Here is an 18,726-nt window from a genome sequence, read left to right on the forward strand (position 1 = left end):
TGTTGTTGTTTTGTTTTGTTTTTTTCATTCTCAAATTCTTACATTGATCATGTCTGTAGAGTTTATAGCTTAAACCCTACCTCTCTTCTGAAAATGAAGAAATTGTTCTTTCTGTGTAGCCTGTATTTATGCCTATGTCCCGGAACACAGGCAGCCACCAAAGAAGAAAAAAAAATGCTCAGTACAAAGTAGGTGGGCAAGTTGACATTCTATCCCCAAAGGTCATGAAGGTTTATGGAAGACATCAAACATACACAATATGACACACTTTGCCAATAATGACACCCAACGACGCTCCCGAGACTAACCGTGGACCTTGGTCACCTTTATGGACACAGAGGGCAGAGGAAAGTAAATCCAATTAGTCCACAAAAGACACAGCTGATCTCTTAATCTCCTCTTTAATTAAGACCAGATTGTCTTTAATATACAATCACAAGCTGGTTTTTGGTTTTTAACTTCAGGGATCACTTGGATCCCTACCCCAAGGGACTGCTCCTGTCTCAGCACAAACGTCTGAGTGAGCCCGTGCAGGCTTCCCACCTGTCCTCATGGCCAGGCTGCTCCCAGCCCACACCTCCCACTTCCCCTCACGTACCCTCCACCTTATGCTCCCTCTTGTCCCAACAGCCCTCAGTATCTACCTTTTTAGCTCTATCCTCTTGGTCCCTGAGCCCCTATCTCAAACCTTTTCATGCCTGGGTAAGTGTTTGGCATTGAGTCAATGTTCCTGAAATAAAATAGAAAAAAATCTCTTAGGGGCTGTTCCAAGAATTCTAACTAAGCAGGAGCCCTGACTTTCTTGCAAAATTCCTTTACAAGTCAGTGGGGTAGCTGCTAAGGCCCTGGGGTGCCTGTTGTGTGTCCAAGTCCTCAGCACTGAGACAATGGGAAATATTTTATTGTTTCTCCAGAGAAAGAAGCTAGAGAGGGGGGAAGGAGCCAGGAATAGAGTGAACCCTTCCCCTCCCCCCGCCCCCAGCAATCTCAATAAAATCTATAAAATTTGTGAGAAGGTTTGTGAGGACATTTCTTGGGAAATTCACGAAGGGATTAAACTTTTAGCCTGGAATGATCCATGATAGATCTAGAAACCCACCCAAGGTGATCCTAAGCTCAGGGAATGAGTACACTACTTGGTGTGGCTTATGGCAGTGGTTTTCTAAACGAGGCTAGACAATAGAAGTATTTAAGAATCGCGATGCCCAGGTAGTATCCAGAATGTCTAGGATGGGTCCCAGGCATCTGTATCTTGACTGAACTCCCCAGGGGACTCCAGTATGCGGCAAAGTTTGAGAATCCGTGTTGAAGAACCATCCCCACACACTGGTTATGTTCAACTCGGTTCTATTTATATCGCAAGGGCTGAGAGCCCCTAGCTGACATCCAGGTTTCATTTCAGAAATAATCTATTGAAATTTACTAAATTATTTTAATCCTAGAGTGCGCTTACCGTGAAAAAGAAAATTTAAAAAGAAGTTGGTTTCATTTTGTATGGCCACAAGAAGTAGAGTCTAAGCTGCCCTTCCGACAGAATCCATCCTTTCTTTGCCCAGTGATTTAATATCTACAATGCAGATGCTTCATGAATTATTTTTCTTGATTCCTGCAAAAACCTTCTAACACCCCTGCTTTTTCATTTGTGCTTTACCAGTGTCCTTTATGTTGAGAAATGGCTTTGCAGAGTGAATGATCTACGCAATCCTAGCAAATGGTCCTCGCAGGCGAGCCCAGCCAGCAAGCCTAGCAAAACTGGGGAGCTGGGCCGCTTTTGCCTTGTCCCTCCTTGTGATCACCCTGAGACATAAGAGGAATAGGGTCTTGATGCATGCATTTGAACTCATTTTGCCTCTGTCCAAAGCTCTGTTTCCTTCTCTTAGTCGGTTGACCTCCCTTGCTATTTGTCTCTTACATACAGCAGTCTGAGGGCAGAGCCACAGCAGGCTGAGTCTAGAGGCTGGAATCAGTCATTTCGCTGCCCTAGATCTCAGCCTCTTCAATCACAAAATGGAGATATTAATACCTGATGTCCTGGTCACCCACAAGACAGGGGACAGAGTCAATGATTCATATATCTCTTAGAACCGTCTGGTTCTTTGGCTTCGAATCCAGTTCTATAAATGAGCGAAGACAGGGCTGGTGTCAGATATTACCTCTCAGCCCGTTTACCGACCCCTACTCACTCACACTTCGTATTCCATAACACCAGCCGCCAAGGACATACTCCTTAGCTTTTCCTTTTAAACTGAGCCTAGTTCATGGCTTCCAGAAGCAGGAGAGAATTGCTTTTCAGTATGCCCAGCATTTAAACAACAGTCCCAGAGTTCATCTTCATAGCCACACACTCAGTAAACCACCTGTGCATCATGGCCCGGTTCTTGTCCCCCGTCAGAAAACAGACAGATTTGCAGGAAATGCAGAAATGAAATATGATGGGTGTATCCTGGTTGTGCCTCCGTGTCAGCAAACACTGCCATGGTTCCTGACATTCCTAAGCCAAGAAGTGTGAAGTCTTCCAGAGGATCCTGCCCAGGGAAGAGGTTTATCTGCTGGTGAAGTGCATATCCCCACCCTTGAAGTATAGCTGAGATGCATGTTTGGAGGTCTTATTTTCCATTAAAAACAAAAGAAAAAGAACAGTCTAACTTTTCTCCAGTTTTCTATTCCATATGGGGTGGCTCCAGATTAGTAACAGAAAGTTAAATAATTATCCATACCAAACAGAACAGGCAAGTTCCTTGGATGCTTCCAGACTTTCAGGAAACCCTGCTAATTTGGACACTAGTCAATCAGCAGTAGGGCCCTGGGTAGACCGGCCTGGTCTAAAGGCTTCTGCCCCACCCCGGTCCCACAGCAGCTAGCAGTGTCTGGCAGATATTAAACAGTTAATAAATACTCTTGAAAGAATGAATGGCAACACTATCAGGAAGACTGAGTTTTAAATGAAGAGGGACTGGGTAGGGTAGTTTGGAGTATGTCCATGGGAGATGTGCCTTGCACACAGATGACTGCAAAATGTTGACTATCCTCTGACCTTAAAATAAGAGATTTAGAGCGTACATGTATCTTATATTCAGTATCTTTGATCTTGTAGTATTATAATTAGGTGCTGGAAGTTTTATCATCCAGATGAAAGCAGAAGCATTTTCTGATTTGCTTTATGCCTCCAAGGTCAGGAGCTCCTCCGGCCATGTCAGGTAGGCAGTAAAATGAATGAGAAGCTGAAGCTGAGTAGAAATTCCCGTTCTCGAGCCACTAAGATGCACTCTCTGCCACTAGGAGACAAGTTCAAGTTCCTCTCATCCTCATTGTAAGATTCTGCACTGTGGGGCATCCTGGATAACACAGGATGAATCTGCACATTTAGAATTAATTGTTGATCTACTCCTAAGATGCAAAAGGTCAAGCAGAACAGCCTCAAATGGGTCATTATTTTTGGTGAGACATTTGTCCAGGTCTTTTGGATCGAAGCTCAGCTTCATTACCACTTCTCTCTTTATGGTCTTTAACATTTCTGTTATGGCTCAAAACCCGTGGCCTCCTAATCTGATGGAAGCCAACCTCAGGTCGTTCCAGGGGACTGTGACTCAGACGTCAAGGGGGCAGCCCACGTTCCCACCCCCTTTTCTTTTTTTTTTTTTTGTCAATAACGAATTCCCATGGAGTCCATGTGTTTCCCAGTTAGAAGCGACCCAAGAACGCATTCATCAATGTTACCAGACAGCTGCAGGGGGTTGTAGTTCTTGGCCTCATATATCACAAACAGGTGGTATTCCAAGGTGACGGTGTTCCTTCCATTTTTGTTATGTTTGATATCAAGAACCATGTTGAAGCAGTTTGAATCCGCCATCTGCATGCCCAAGATAAAACGAGAACAAAGTCATAGATAGATCTGACTTTGGCGTGTGGGTCAGTTCCCAAGGAAATGCCACCAAAGACAGTGGAATCAGGGTGGAGCTGCTGTTATTTGAAATCCTGTCCCATCAGGAGGCCTCCCCTGCACAGTCCTACAGTAACAGGATTTGAAAGGCAGAGACTAGAGGAGATCAGGAAATAACAGAGCAACATAGCTAGAATACATTCACCACGTTGTAAGTGAACGCTTTATCTTCAAAGGCAGGGAAGGAGTCTGAGGGAAGGGGCAGAAGGAAGGCACCACGGTGCCATCAAGGACAGAAAGAAGAAAGTTAATTTCATGTTGCCATGGTAATGAATTTCCAGCAAAGACTTCTCACTTACACATGGAGCCTGACATACCGTCCTCTTTTTAGGGATCCAGTGACCCTTGAAAGCTGTCCTGGGAATCACACAAACAAATTAGACACCCCAATCAAAATATGGCCATGCAAGAAAAGGGACTTCCAGATCTGGGTAAAAGTGGGTGTGTGTAGTAAACGAAATAGAAACTTGCAGAATTGGTAATCATCCAATTTAAGGGAAAAGGAAGTTCTGTTTGTTATTTTGGGAAAAGAATTCCGAAAAATGACTAAGGAGTATCTGCTATTTGACCTGGCCCTAGATTTTCAACCATGCTCAGAAACTCCATCCTAAGAGCCACAGCAAAATTTCCATGATGGTGATGACAACGTCAATGCACTAGCACCTTCCAATAGAGCCTTCCTGGTGTTGGCGGGCAGAGAGATTGATACCACTGGCTTCACAACTCAGACTTCTCCAATAACTGCTGGCTCCCACCAAAGCTGGAAGTGAAAGCTCATCTAAACTTCTGGGTCAAGCTATCTGACTTTCTCTCCTTTCCATCTATGTATCCAACAATCTGACATACTGGAGCATGCCCCCTAGACTAGATGCTGGTTATCAGATGATGCATAAACACAGCATAGTTCCTAACCACTCACAGCTTATATGCGGGTGTAACCTAAGGAAACAGACTAGTGATCATTGCCACAGTCACAATGATGGAGCTATACACGGGTGCCATGGGAGACCGGGGGAAGGACAGGGGAGTGAACCCCAGTTGGAATCCTGGGATTGGGGTGGTTGAGCTGGACTGTGAAGGTGCAGAAGACCAAAGGAGAAGGCAACCAAAGTTTTCCTATGAGAGGTCTAAACCTCTCTGAAGACATTTACAGGAAATTGGCCAGATTGATTCTTACACTGCAGATAGAGGTAAACATGTTTTCAGAAAGCCAGAGCCACTTATCTAGAAAACACTGAGTTAGCACTTGCTATTGGAAGTGCATGTTAGATATGATGAGAAGGGAGTTGTAATCAAACTATAAGAGAATAGAATATGATATAATAACATACAATAGCAAGGTCCTGGCCCCAGGGATCTGACACTGTTTGAGGATGCAAGGCATTATCATATAAAGCTTTGAGTAACTACACAATGTTGCCCATGTTACCTGCTAAATCATCAGTATAGATCATAAATTCATAGGAATAAAGAGAAAGAGCTGGTGGAATGCTATAACAGTTCCCAAAGAGGTTAGGGTTTGGATAGAAGGGAGAGAAATTATTGCACGTAAGGAAAGTACAGATTAGATCATATCACCTTCTCCCTCTACAATCATCAATGACACCCAAGCACAGTTACTGGCTCACTCTTTATGATTCCATGGGCCAGAACATCTCTGTTTGTATACTCCTGAAAATTCAGATGGCTTCTTCAAATCTCCATAGCCCAAGCACTCAGCATAGTGCCTGCCATGGGTGGGGGCCTCGGTATATCCATCCCAGAAACATTTGGAAGCACTCGGAAACATTTGATTCCCAAGTTAACTGTGGACCATATAAGAGCAAGTAGGCTTGTGGACACCCAGTTGGAAGGGCTACTGGGGGTTCCAGCAATACAGCACAAAATGCACCCTGTGGTGATGAATTCTATGCATCAACTTGGCTAGGCTCTGATGCCCATCTGTTTGGTCAAGATGTTTCTGTGAAGGCATTCCATGGATGTGATTAACATTCGCAATCCATAAACTTTGATTAAAGCTGGTGATCCTTCATAATGTGCATGGGACTCCTCCAATCAGCTAAAGGCCTTCAGAGAAAATACTAGAGTTTCCAGAAGAAGCGACTCAGTTGCAAGACTGTTAGAAATGCAGCCTGAGTTTCTAGCATGCTGGCCTGCCCTGCAGGTTTCAGACTTGTCAGCCCACACCCACCCACAGTCACACAAGTGAGAGAGAGGGAGAGAGGGAGAGAAAGAGAGAGAGCCATTGCCTTCCTGCAGCAGGAAGAACCTGGACAAGCCCAGGGATGGATTTGGCAGAGATGTGGAGGGCCAGTGGAGGTGGGGCGTAAGGAGCATCAGCTCTGCTTCAGGGCGACAACAGTTTGTAAAGCGTAAGCAATCAAGTTGTAAAGGCATGCACACGCCCCTGCCTGCCTATACACAGATGCACACACGTGTGTGCGCACACACGCACACACACACACACATGTATACACAACCTGGTACAATCTGAATATGCTCAGTTCATCGGACCAACATCAGTGTCTTGGTTTTGACATTGGACTATATTATATGAAAGATGTCACAGTGGGGGAAAGCAGGGTGAGGGGTAGATGAAATCTCGCTGTACTTTTCTGAATTTCCCGTGAGAATATAATTATTCAAAATATAAGGTAAAAAAAAAAAGCCCTTAAGCAGACCCTTGAGATATGAAAAATAGTAGCATGAGAGTTGGCCCTCCTGTAACCCTCCAACCACCCAGCAAACAGGCTGCAGGGTGCCTGCCAGGTGATGCCCATAGACCCCAGGTCTCAGCAGCCCAAGCCCGAGAACACACCAGCAGGGAACCCAGCAGAGGGCACCGCCCTCCGCCCCCACCCCCTCCCAGACCCATCAGCCTTATGTGCCCACCACCCTCCAGTGAAGAATTGCATATCCAGAGCCTGTGCCCTTGGGTTTGGTGTTCTATTTGCTGGTTCCAGCTGAGGCCCAGAACCGGCTAGAAACCGTCAAGGCAAGTTTGTCCTCTCCTGGACGACTGGCCAGCTCTGTCCAGACCAAGAGAGCACAGCCCACCAGCAGAGAATAAGGCACAAAAATGGTTCTGGAGCTGAGATTTGTTAAGACTCTGCCCACACTTGCCCACCTGTTTATCTAAATCTCTTCTTCCCTATGAATGAGCATGAAAATAGCCCCCAGATGCCTTGGATTGTCACTGCCCTTAATATGCAAGGCTGACACGGCTGGCTGCTCTTCCCCGATTTCCTCTCAGCTGTTCAGAGGAGCCTGTCTTCCACACACATGCGCCCCAGAGGCAAGGGACAGTGGGGACAGTTTGGAAGCATGCTGGGCTCACTCACTGCAACCACTATCCTCCGTTGGTCAGAAGCCATAGATGTCGACAGAACACAAGGGGGGTGGGGGGTGGGCAATGCACGGAGGCTAAGGAAAAAATACTTAAAATGAAAAGATTGTATATTGCACGACGAAGCTTTTGGCCTCTTTGCTCAGCTCATTTGCTGTTCTACAATGAAGTGTCTAGAGGAAACATTTATCTCTGCCCTCACAGCCCGGGAACACCAACTCTCATTAACTTTCCAATTTCATTCCTTCAGAAGATCCAAGTTCAGATAATCCAATTTATATGTATTAAAAATTACTTGAGGCAAGTGTCCAAGGGAGTCCCCCCTCCTGCTCTCGCCCCACCCAGTAGTTCTCATATTACATAAGAAGGACTACTTAAAAAATGCAACCCACCTTTGTTTTGGTATTTGAGTCTGAGGCACTTGTCTGGTAACTGAGAAAGCAATTCTTGAAAGCAGTGGTTCTCCACCAGAGGTGTTTGTCCTCCAGGGGACATATGACAGTGTCTAGAGATACCTTTGGTTGTCACAGCTGGATTGGGGGGGCGGGGTGGGGGAGCCTACTGGTATCCTCAGAGTAGAGGCCAAAGATACTGTTAACATCCTATAACCCCACAAAGAAGGATTATCTGATCCAAAATGTCAGTAGTGCCAAGGTTGAGGAAACCTGCCTTCCAGTTCTCCACAAGTTTACTACATGTATAACCTTTATCACTCATTCAGCAAACAATCACTTGCAACTCAGCATAATCTTCAGACAGTGTGCTAGGCCCTGAGGCTGGGAGCTGCCTTCCAGTGTCTAGTAGAGGAACGGTGAAGGTCTAAGGAAAATACAATGCAATACGGATTCTGAGTGAAAATACATATTACCATGGGGAAGGACATGGGTCTGTGAGGCTGGGACTGGGGGACTGGAGGAAATGATGTCACTTCCCCCCAAGAGAGCTGCAAACTGCGTATTTAATCTCAGATATAAAATTCGATCTCAAATATAGAATAAATATAACTGCTAAGAAAGATTACCAAGCCCCAAAGCACTTTTGAAGCAACGGCCTTAATGTTTTTAGATACATACGCATCCTCTGAAAGAAACAACCTACTGCTTTCTCTGTGCCTTGTTCCCTATTAAGATTATTTTCCCAACAGTATTTTTCCAGTACCAAGGAGATGTTTTACTTCCTTCTCCCGTCCTTAGTTTATCCTTCCCATCTATACTTTTAAAATGTCCATAAACACGCTGTGCAATTCTGTAACTGCCCGTCAGCTGAGGGATACATATGTAGCCCCTCATATCTGTCCTTAGACAGCAGTTTGAATTGATTCACAATTCTGAGGATGCACGTTCCTGAACATCTGCCCTTTGGCCTCTCTTTTTTGATACTGAGTGCCAACTGTGTAACAGGGACAATTGTCTCCATAATTCCCGCTCCCTTTTCCCAAGCCAAGAGAAGCCCAGGACGGCACAAAGGGGCTGATGAAGAAGGAAAATGAGCATAAGAGCAAATGAACGGCCAGATCCAAGACAGTTTGTTCAAACGAAATAGCACCATAGATTAGATCTGCAAGGCAGAATAGCCTAGTGATCATTTCCATGGCAGATACCGCAGACAATTACATATCTTCCAGGTCAGCAATGTGAATGATAAAACTGTCTGGAACACCATCACTGACAAATGTGAGCTCATAGCTAAGCTGAAATTAAAACCAGTTATAAAACAGAATTATCACATGGCATATGCCCACGCACAAAATATTCCAGGCCATCTTACAAATTAAATCATTAACATACAGCTTGGAAGCTCCACTTTGTGAATACTTGTACACAATCCAGGGCTGTCATTTTTTTTGTTTGTTCTTTAAGCCTGGGTTCAAATCTTCACTCTACCCACCTTACAGTCCTGGGACCCGGGTAAATTAATATAAACCTCTCTGAGTCTTTATTTTTCCATTTGTGAAAGGAGGACAATCATAGCTATCTCTCAAGATTGTCATATGTCATAGGAGTCTGGGTCTCATGGGGAAAATACAGACCACGTCAGTTATTGTAACTGGACAGGGAGGAAGCAGCGACCATGCTGAGAGTTGGGAGAAGAGAGGTTGGAGTTATCAGAACTTGGAGACTTCAAAGAAGGTCCCTGTGGAGTTGGAGCATCAAACTGCTGGGGATGGGGAGAAAGGGTCTGCAGCCGAAACTGCCATAACAGAAGCTTAGGAGCCCATGCATCTGAGCCTCTGCTGATTCTGGGAAGGTGCAGAAGAAAGCAGGACACTGGAACCAATGGCCACTGCCAGGGTGACAGGCCATCTCCAGGTGACACCCCCAAGGACCAGCAAGTGTGGAAGAAGGAGCAGCTTGCTTCCCCAGCTCAGCCTCAGTCTCCCTCTGGTACCTCTGCTGGCAGATGACAAAGGAGAAGAGCAAATGCAGAGAGCCCAGACTTTGCACAGCGGAACTTGGAAGGCTAGATTTAGAGCTGAGGGACACATGGCTCCTTTATCCACTCGTTACCTACACGCAGGGGGTGCTTTCCGTGTGTCTGACTGAGGGGCTCTGCGCTATGCACTGGCGAGTCTGGAGGATTAAACAGAAAACGCTTATAAAGTGCGCAGCTCAGTGACAAGGACAACTCAGTTACGATCCATTCTCTCTCAGACCCAGTGGGAAACATAAAGGAACAGAAACCAGAAACCAAACCAAAACAACCAAAACAAGAATCCAGCTCCTGCCTTTCAGAAGTTTCGTGTTTAGGTTAAGTGATACAGGATGAGGTGTTCATACGCATTGAAAAAAATATTTCATGCAGAACTATTTTAAGAATTCAGAGAAGCCAAAAAATATTTGGGGGATGATCAGGGAAACCCTCATTAAAAAAAGGGGGGTGCGCCTGGGTGGTTCAGTGGGTTGATGCCTCTGCCTTCGGCTCAGGTCATGATCCCAGGGTCCTGGGATCAAGCCCCGCATCGGGCTCTCTGCTCAGCCAGGAGCATGCTTCCTCCTCTCTCTCTGCCTGCCTCTCTGCCTACTTGTGATCTCTGTCTGTCAAATAAATAAATAAAATCTTTAAAAAAAAAAAAAAGAAGAAGAAGATGCGAAAGGGTAAGACCTCACTTAGACCACAGCCAAAAAGGTAAGACCATTGCACATTAGAGAAAGCATGTGAACAGGTAGTCTTGGTGGGAATTTGCGGGGTGACCTGACCTCAAAAAATGGAGGATGGATTCATGATGTGGAGTATGGAAGGAGGGGCCAGTAGGACATTTCCTGACTTTATTCTGAGGCCTAGATGAGCCTCTGGGGCTTTCTGAATGACCAGAAGGTATGTATGAAAGATATTATCTTTGCAGTCTAGGTTCCCTCTATCATATCTAGCACAGGACCTTGCATATAATGGAATGTTTGGGAAAAAAATTATGACATTGACTAAGATGGGATGGGGCAAAATTATAAAGGCAGGTCCTAACTTTGAAAATCTGCATGTATTTTCCTCTTTCAATTCTGTAATAAATGCTTAGTAAAACGTTTCAAATAATCAATGAGCAATTTTAAGGCCAAAAATTCAGGAACTACAAGAATTCACGCAATGACAAAAAACTTAAGTAAGTGTGTAACCCACCCACCAAGACCCATGCTCATTTCAGATTGAGAGTCTGCCATCAGAACATGGCATTGACAAACATTCACTATGGAGAGACTTGGGAGGATTATTGATGGCATCATGAATTCATGCGGAAAAAAAAATAGTGTGGGACAATATGTTTTTGCATCAATTTTGGTGATTCATGTAGAAAAAAATGATATCGCTGGTGTGAATTTGTAATGGAAGTTTGCAGAGCATACAATGTACTCACACCTAATCTGTTGTGTTCTTCTTGGCAGATCCATTACAAGATTTTGGCTTTTCTGTTGACCAGTGTTCTAAACATTTAAAGTCAAATCTCAACATTAGATTTGGAATGATTCTGAGTAAGTAAAGAGTATTGACATGAAATAAAACGTTGCACAATCTCTTCCTGGTCCATGCATCCCAATTACTTCCATTAACGACAGGGGCTAAGTGGCTGGCTAAGCCACTGCCCCCACCACTGGAATCGGGTCTATTTCCATCTTCATTTTTACTTCTCTGTCTGGGTAACATCCATATATAGTGGAACTCTCAATGAATGCTGTGTTTTTTTATTGAAAACTCTTGAAGCATTCGTTTAGATGAAATCAGCACCTGTAATCAGCATATCCAACAACAAAAAGAGATAACATCAATATTTAGGCTTGACATCTATGTGGGAGAGGGCTTTTGCTTTGTTAACTCTGCAATGAACAAGTCTACCACCAGCAGTATGGCTTGTCATTTGATTTATTTCATTTTCCAAATAGCTGATGCAAGTTCTTAAACCTTTGACAAAGGGAAAGATATGTAATATCTCTCCCTCCACCCCAATCAATGAGCTGAAGCACTCTCTGATTGTTTCTTTTTATTTGGCCATGCCTATACAGTTAGTCATTCTATTGCTATAGCTGCTAGAGTATCTCCCTTCTAAAGCAGTTTTATTAAAACCAGAACTTAGCATGTGGAATCATTCCAGGGGAATGGAGGGAACATCGCTGGGGACCCAGAACTCTTGTGCATCTTCATATTTCCAGAACCTTACCCAATATCTGGATTCTATAGCAGAAGCTGAGTAATAAAAGAGGAAGGGGAGGTGAACCATGAGAGACTGTGGACTCTGAAAAACAATCTGAGGGTTTTGAAAGGGAGGGGGGTGGGAGGTTGGGGGATCCAGGTGGTGGGTATTAGAGAGGGCACGGATTGCATGGAGCACCCGGTGTGGTGCAAAAATAATGAATACTGTTATGCTGAAAAAATAAAAAATTAAAAAAAAAAGAGGAATGAAAAGAGGAGTAGGGGGAACATAAAAAGGAGGAATGGAGAGAAAGAGAGAACCCTAAAGCCTCCTGTGTCATATGATACAATACCTACCAAAAACTGTGTGTGGGGGGGTGGGAGACGCCACCCCACCACTCTCAGGGGAGACGCGTAATACTATGCAGCTGGGATGTTGTAGAAGCCAGGCCTGCAGCCATCAACTTGAGGGAGTAGGGCATCAGGGCAGGGGAGCACAGCAGAGTGCCTACCTTGCTCCGAACAGATCAAGCTCATAGAAGGGCCACATTCATACCTAGGGCTGCTGCCATTATGCTTCTTTGCTGTTTTACAGAAAGAAAGAAAGAAAGAAAGAAAGAAAGAAAGAAAGAAAGAAAGAAAGAAAGAAAGAAAGAAAGAAAGAAAGAAAGGAAGGAAGAAGAGGAGAGGAGAGGAGAGGAAAGGAAAGGAAAAAGAAAGGGGGAAGGGAGAAAGGCAAAGAAAAAAAAAGAAAGGGGGGAAGGGAGGAAGGAAGCAGGGGGAAGGAAGGGAGGAAGAAAACTGTTCCCACACAGGACAGGCTTCTGGAAATAAAAGGCCCTTTGGTTCATGCTTCTATAAATGTTGAATGCTTTGATACGCAGCGAAACCCACGCTAATAGTAAAGTCGATCTTCTCTTCCCCTTTAGGAGAGGACATCAAAGAGCTGTTTCTTGACATAGCTCTCTTCACTAAAGGATCGTCCATTTTGAATTTCTCCTATCCCATCTGTGAGGAGGATCTACCCAAGTTTTCTTTCTGTGGAAGAAGGAAAGGGGGTAAGTTGTCTGCCTTGCTGACTGCTCGCTAAGGTCGAGAGAGGGATGAACCATGGCTTCCAGTTGAGGCCAGAGCCCTGGTTCTGCCCCTCACCTTTGGACCAGCTTAACCTTGCTTATCAGCATGTGTCCTATAAAAATAACCATGAAGCCCATTTCACACAACCTACCTTATATACTGAGTATAAAAAACAAGTGAAACATGCCTATGAGACACTTTACAAACAGAAAAATGTTACTGTTCATTGTGGCACCTTGTAAAAAAAGAAAAAGAAAAAGAAAAGAGGCTTGCATCAGAAAGAACCAAGAGCTTCCCCAAATCCACTGAGATTCAAAGTTTCTCCAGGTTTCTCCTCAGCGATCTCTTTAGTGACAGGGTCTCCTTGATATGGCAATGGACTCTGAAAAAAAGAAAAAGAAAGTGAAGCTTTCTAAATGTCACTGTTGTATTGTGTTCTTGCCCAGTTGAGTCATTGACTGACGGGGGCATTAGGTAGCTAGATTCAAAGTACACAGCATAAAACCATAACCATCTGCTCCTTATTCCAAATCACTAACTGCCTACCTCCCTGCTGTACATACCCCAAGGAGCACAAGAACCCAATTCCAGGCAGTCCACACCTCCCTCTGAGTCTTGTCCTCCCCCAACATCTTCACCATGGCCCTGAGATGCCTCTGTTTATTTAACTAAAATGTTGATGTGATCTCTGACCGTCCTCCCGGAAGTCACTCTCCTCTTCCTTCCCAGGACATCCTTCCCTGCCCCAGTGGCCAAGGGGGAGCGCACCCTTAACCCCACACACCAGAAACCTCCACTTGCTTATTTCCTCATTCAAGGAAGCCAGAGTATAATCACCCAATTATGCTTTCCAAACAAAGAATCTAGAAGAAATTGGGGCTCCCTTCCCATAACAAAGAGGTGCAGACAGAGGAAGTTTGTGCAGGAAAAGAAAACAGGGAATTTAAGAAAGTTGCAGGTCCCCTGAAGCTGAGTGGGCTTTGCTGTGGCACGTAGATGACAGGCGTCTGTTCAGCCCTCCCTCCTCATCCTCTTCTCTGTTCCCCAAAGTGTGGGGTGCACAACTACACTGGCACAATCATTTGTTCCCACTTGTCATCCTTGGTAGATGATGAGCTTCTTGGTCTTTAAGCCCAGGACTTCAAATGTGCCTGCTCCATGGGGAGTACCCAGCACTGCTCACTCCTGCAGACAGAAAGAGCTCACATCAGTTAGTACTTGTGCCAGGCAGGCACTGTCCTAAGAGCTTCACAACCAGTCAGTCATTTACTTTCTACCCCAACCCTATGAGCTAGGACTTTTAACACTCTAATACCGAGCCCAGAGCTAGTGAGGGAGCCATGGCGCGAACCCAGATGAGCTGGCTCCAGGACCCATAATCTTAGTGGCTAAGGAATGAACCAACCAAAGAAGAAACAAGGAACTGTGCCGTTTGGCCAGGACTTTATTTGAAGTCATCATTCAAGAACTCTTTCTGGCCTGGGATCTGACTTTGTTGCAAATAGGGACATTTTTTTCTTCCTAGCTAACCTACCACAGACTGGTGAGTCAGTTTTCCTCTCTGAACTTACTAGAAATATTTTTGATTGATTGGGTGCATTCGTATCGTTGCCCAGCATGGTGAGCTCCTCGTGAGTTGATCCCTCTTCTATAGCCAGTGTCTACAGTTTTATTGGCCTTTATTTTGCTTATCGTTTCCATTTTACCCCCAAATAAGTGTCCTTGCACCCAAGTGTGGAAACAAATATGCTTGGAAGCACTATGAGTTTAGTTAGAAAGAATGCATGCTGTGTCAACTTCATTCGTACTTCCTTCTAGTCCCAGAATCAAGTCTCCCTTGCTCCCTCCTGAATGATAGAAATGGGGTCCGGTCTGATTTTCCTGCCTCCTTACTGCTGGCAGGGTAGTCTTCTCAAATACAGATTTGATGAGGCTGGAGAAAGGAGGCCACGTTCAGCCAAATGAATCATTCCCTCTGGATGTTCCTGGAGCATCTCATTCTTACTTATCTCAGCTAGAATCATATCCTATTGTGTGTGTTTCTCCCTCCTTAAACTGTGAACTCCTTGAAGGCAGGAATATTTCTTGCTCCCCTCTGTCTCTGGAGACTTGGCAAAGAGAGCCTGACACAGAATAAAGATACAATAAATACTTATTTTATTGAATTTTTATATGACGGATTGAATGCAATATACCAGCTCATCTTAAAAGCAACTATCTAATGATGTTTATACATACCACTAGGATACAAGTGCATCAAATCCTAGCAAACAGTGAATTATCTTGGCCCTCCATGTTTAATAAAACCTGTTTTTCCCCCCATGAATAGTTTTAATAGAATTACTGAAACAGGAGAGATATTGTTCCCCCCAAACTGAGATGTCCAATTCAGCTCAGCATCTCAGAAGGCTGGTGCTTGCCTTATCTGAATGCAGCCCTATAGCCATTTTTTTTTTTTTGCTTTATTGCTGCAGGGCTAAAACCTGCATAGGCAGCCTGAGAATTCCACTCAGGGAATTGCCAGGAAATTTCATACCGTATAAAACAGTCATAAAACTGATATACAAATGCTGCATGAACAAATAATTAGGTAAATTATATATGCCAGAAAAACTAACATCTTAAATGTAGTGGCTTCTTGGGTTATTACTTTTTGCTTTAACCCACCCACAAACCAATTGCAGGAATGATTCTATGGGAAGCAGTGATTAATTCTAAGACCAGAGTGGGGGGAAGAGCTGAAGCCAATTCAAACACAAGCACAAGCTGCTGTTGACATATTAAGCAGGAAACAGAGTCCCTCTGGGGTTTGCAGGTCCTTCTTAGCAGAGCAGTGAGAAAACTTGGTGTATACTGCAGGTGGCACACGAAGGTGTTTGATATCATTTGTTTGATATCATTTCCAAGCATTAGTATGCATTCCTCAGCTCCCTACACCCTGCTGGCTGTTCTCCAAGCCAGATAAACTACAAAGTGGTTCAGGTTTAGTGAAACATGTTGATAAAATGTATCCTTTCCTTCTGCATCTTCCCCAGCTGGCTCTAAGGCAAGAGCTCATTTTAGCTTTTATGGTGTGATTAGCCATTTGAGGGAGATAGCCTATGTGTCCAGCTATAGGGGATTGATTAAGCAGATCATTGTTCAGCCAAATGCAGGTTCGATGTCCTCTGCTTTTAAATGATGTTGCAGGAAACTATTAAATTACTTGAAAATATACTCACAAATTTTGTGAAGTGACAAAAAAGCTTGCATGAAAGAGTACTCACTGTTGGATACTGTTTTTAGTAAAACGTGGGTAAGTGTATGCACCATTGAGCTCTGAAATAGCATACACTTAGGTACTAATGGCGGTCAGCCCTGAGTGGAGGAACTACTGATCTTTGTTCTCATCTTTTTGGAAATCTCTTCTGCTTTCATAATAAATATACAAGGTTATTCTTTTCAATGCGAATGAGCACTGTAGGAAAGAATAGAGAGGATGAATTCTCTTCTTCCTCATCCTCTTTTCAAAAAGAATCAACCTACTTAATAGTCAATGATATTTGGAGTTAGAAAGTTCTGAGCCCATGTGTGGCATACAATGTCCAAGGATCTTTCAATATTCATTCTGGGTTACTCACTTTCCCCTTTACCCAGCTGTGGGTTCATTGAGAAGGAACCAAAACAGGTCACTGTTTCACTTTGTTCGTTGTTAATGTTCCCTTATTTCCTTTCTTGCCCCTGGTGGCGTTGGGTTATGAAGATCCATTGGCTTTACTTGATCTTGATGCTTTCAAAATGGCATCATTTTTTAAAGAATAAACTGGGATTAAATCGAATGTCCTAATGACCACAACTGATGACTACCCCTAAGGAGAGAACAGTAATGTCAGCAGAAGCTCCGTAGCTTTGGGCGGGTCCACAATGTGCCAACTGTGCCCTTACCCCAGTGGATCTCAATCCTGGTTGTACATTAGTTAGACCCACATGTGGCTTCTCAGCCATGGAAATGTAGCCAGTCTGCATTGAGAGGAATTATAAATGTAAAGTCCAAACTTGACTTCAAAGACTCAGTATGGAAACAAAGAAAGTGAAAGATCTCAACCATTGTTATATTGTTTATATACTGAAAATATAATATTTGTTATGCACTATGTTAAATTAAATTTATAAATACTATACCATATTCTAATTATTTATCAATAATAAAACATTATTATTGACATATTAAAATTAATTTCACCTTCTTAAACATGGTTACTAAAAACATGTAAAATTATACATGTGAGTGTCATTATAATTTTATTGGACAATGCTCCATTATAATTTCCCTTTACTATTTTGGAGATCCCAACACCCCACACCCCAGACCAGTTAAATCAGCATCTTGAGAGAAGTGACCCCCACCAGGTGATTCCAGTGCTCTGCCAAGGTTGAGGAGTCCTACCTTAGCCCCAGGCAGGCATAGCTCAGTAACAACTCCCATTATCACAGCATCTAATATGCACCAGGAACCTTTGCAGGTATGTTCTATATATTAACCAATTTATGGCTTGCACCAACCTTGTGAAGGATAGAAACTATTGTTATTATCCTCATGTCAGCAGATGAGGAAACAGTCCCAAAGGGGTTAAGAAACTTATCCAAGGTCACAAAACCACCAAGTGGTAGACCTGAATTTCTCTCTCCAGGAAGCTGAACTCCACGAACTTGCTCTAAACCTTTCTGTTACATATTCTCTTTGAACATCAAGAAGATATTGCTGGAAAAGTATGACTCTTTACAGCTCTCCACTAGAATTGGAAACAAGGATTTAAAAGGTACAACAAAATTATAAGAATCAAATAATCATTTTGGGCTTAACTATCCATTATATAAGGTGGTGGTTCCCAAAGTGTATTTCTGAGACCAGCAACATCAGCATCATCTCAGGAATTATCAGAAATGTGCATTTTTGGCCATCACCCAAAATTATTAAATTAGAAACTGTAGGATCAGGGCTTAGCACTCTGTCTTTTAACAAGCCCCTTGGGTCACAGATCAGCAAATTTGTTCTGTGAAGAGTAAGGTAGTAAATATTTTAGGCTTTGCAAGCCACATGTTCATGTGGTTTCTGCAGGACAAAAGTAGATACAGACAATATGGAAATGAATGGACATGGATGTGTGCCAATAAAACCTTATTTGTCAACACTGAAATGTAAATTCCACTTAATTTTTCTGTGTTGTTAAATATTATTCTCCTTTTGATTTTTTGGATCCATTTAAAATGTAAAAACCATTCTTAGCATATGGCTGCTGAAAAAGAAGCATTAGGGGTATTTGGCCCACAGACCTCAGCCTGTCAGCCCTGCTCTAGATCATTCTGTCGGATACTAAGGCTTGAGAACGACTACTATAAGGAAAATGAGGACTCAGGGGTCTTAGCCAGAATTCCTGAACACAAGTATTCCCTGGCTTTCACCACAGTAAGTACTCACCTAAGGTTCAGGATAAATTCAGATTAGGTTACTTTGGAAAATGTTAACAACTTTCCTTTAACCTATGTTTTGCCAGGGCCAACAAACCAGATCTGGGGCAAAGAGAGGGGACTTCACATAAAGACTGGTGCATGAGCTGGTGGCAGGGGAAAAAGAGACCTGTTTGAAAACACCAGAAAGCAGGATTGATGGTCTCCGCCCCTCCCATAGCTACCATTTACAGGCTGGGGACAGAGGGCTCCTCTTTCTGGAGGATTATTTGATCTGTCTGGTTCTCGGTTGCTTTAT

General features: G+C 43.6%; 1 protein-coding gene across 2 annotated transcripts in view; it reads left to right on the top strand.

Annotated features, from left to right (window-relative positions):
- The window catches only part of LY86 (lymphocyte antigen 86), a 57,344-nt gene that overhangs the window by 20,183 nt on the left and 18,435 nt on the right, over positions 1-18,726 (top strand). For both annotated transcript variants that reach the window (XM_032861512.1, XM_032861513.1), the window contains exons 2-3: positions 11,162-11,248; positions 12,833-12,961. In XM_032861512.1, the coding sequence (XP_032717403.1) occupies positions 11,162-11,248; positions 12,833-12,961 (216 nt within the window). The remainder of the gene's footprint in view (positions 1-11,161; positions 11,249-12,832; positions 12,962-18,726) is intronic.

This window comes from Lontra canadensis, unplaced genomic scaffold (assembly GCF_010015895.1).
Source record: "Lontra canadensis isolate GAN:19392208 unplaced genomic scaffold, GSC_riverotter_1.0 scaffold21, whole genome shotgun sequence".
Lineage (NCBI taxonomy): Eukaryota > Metazoa > Chordata > Mammalia > Carnivora > Mustelidae > Lontra > Lontra canadensis.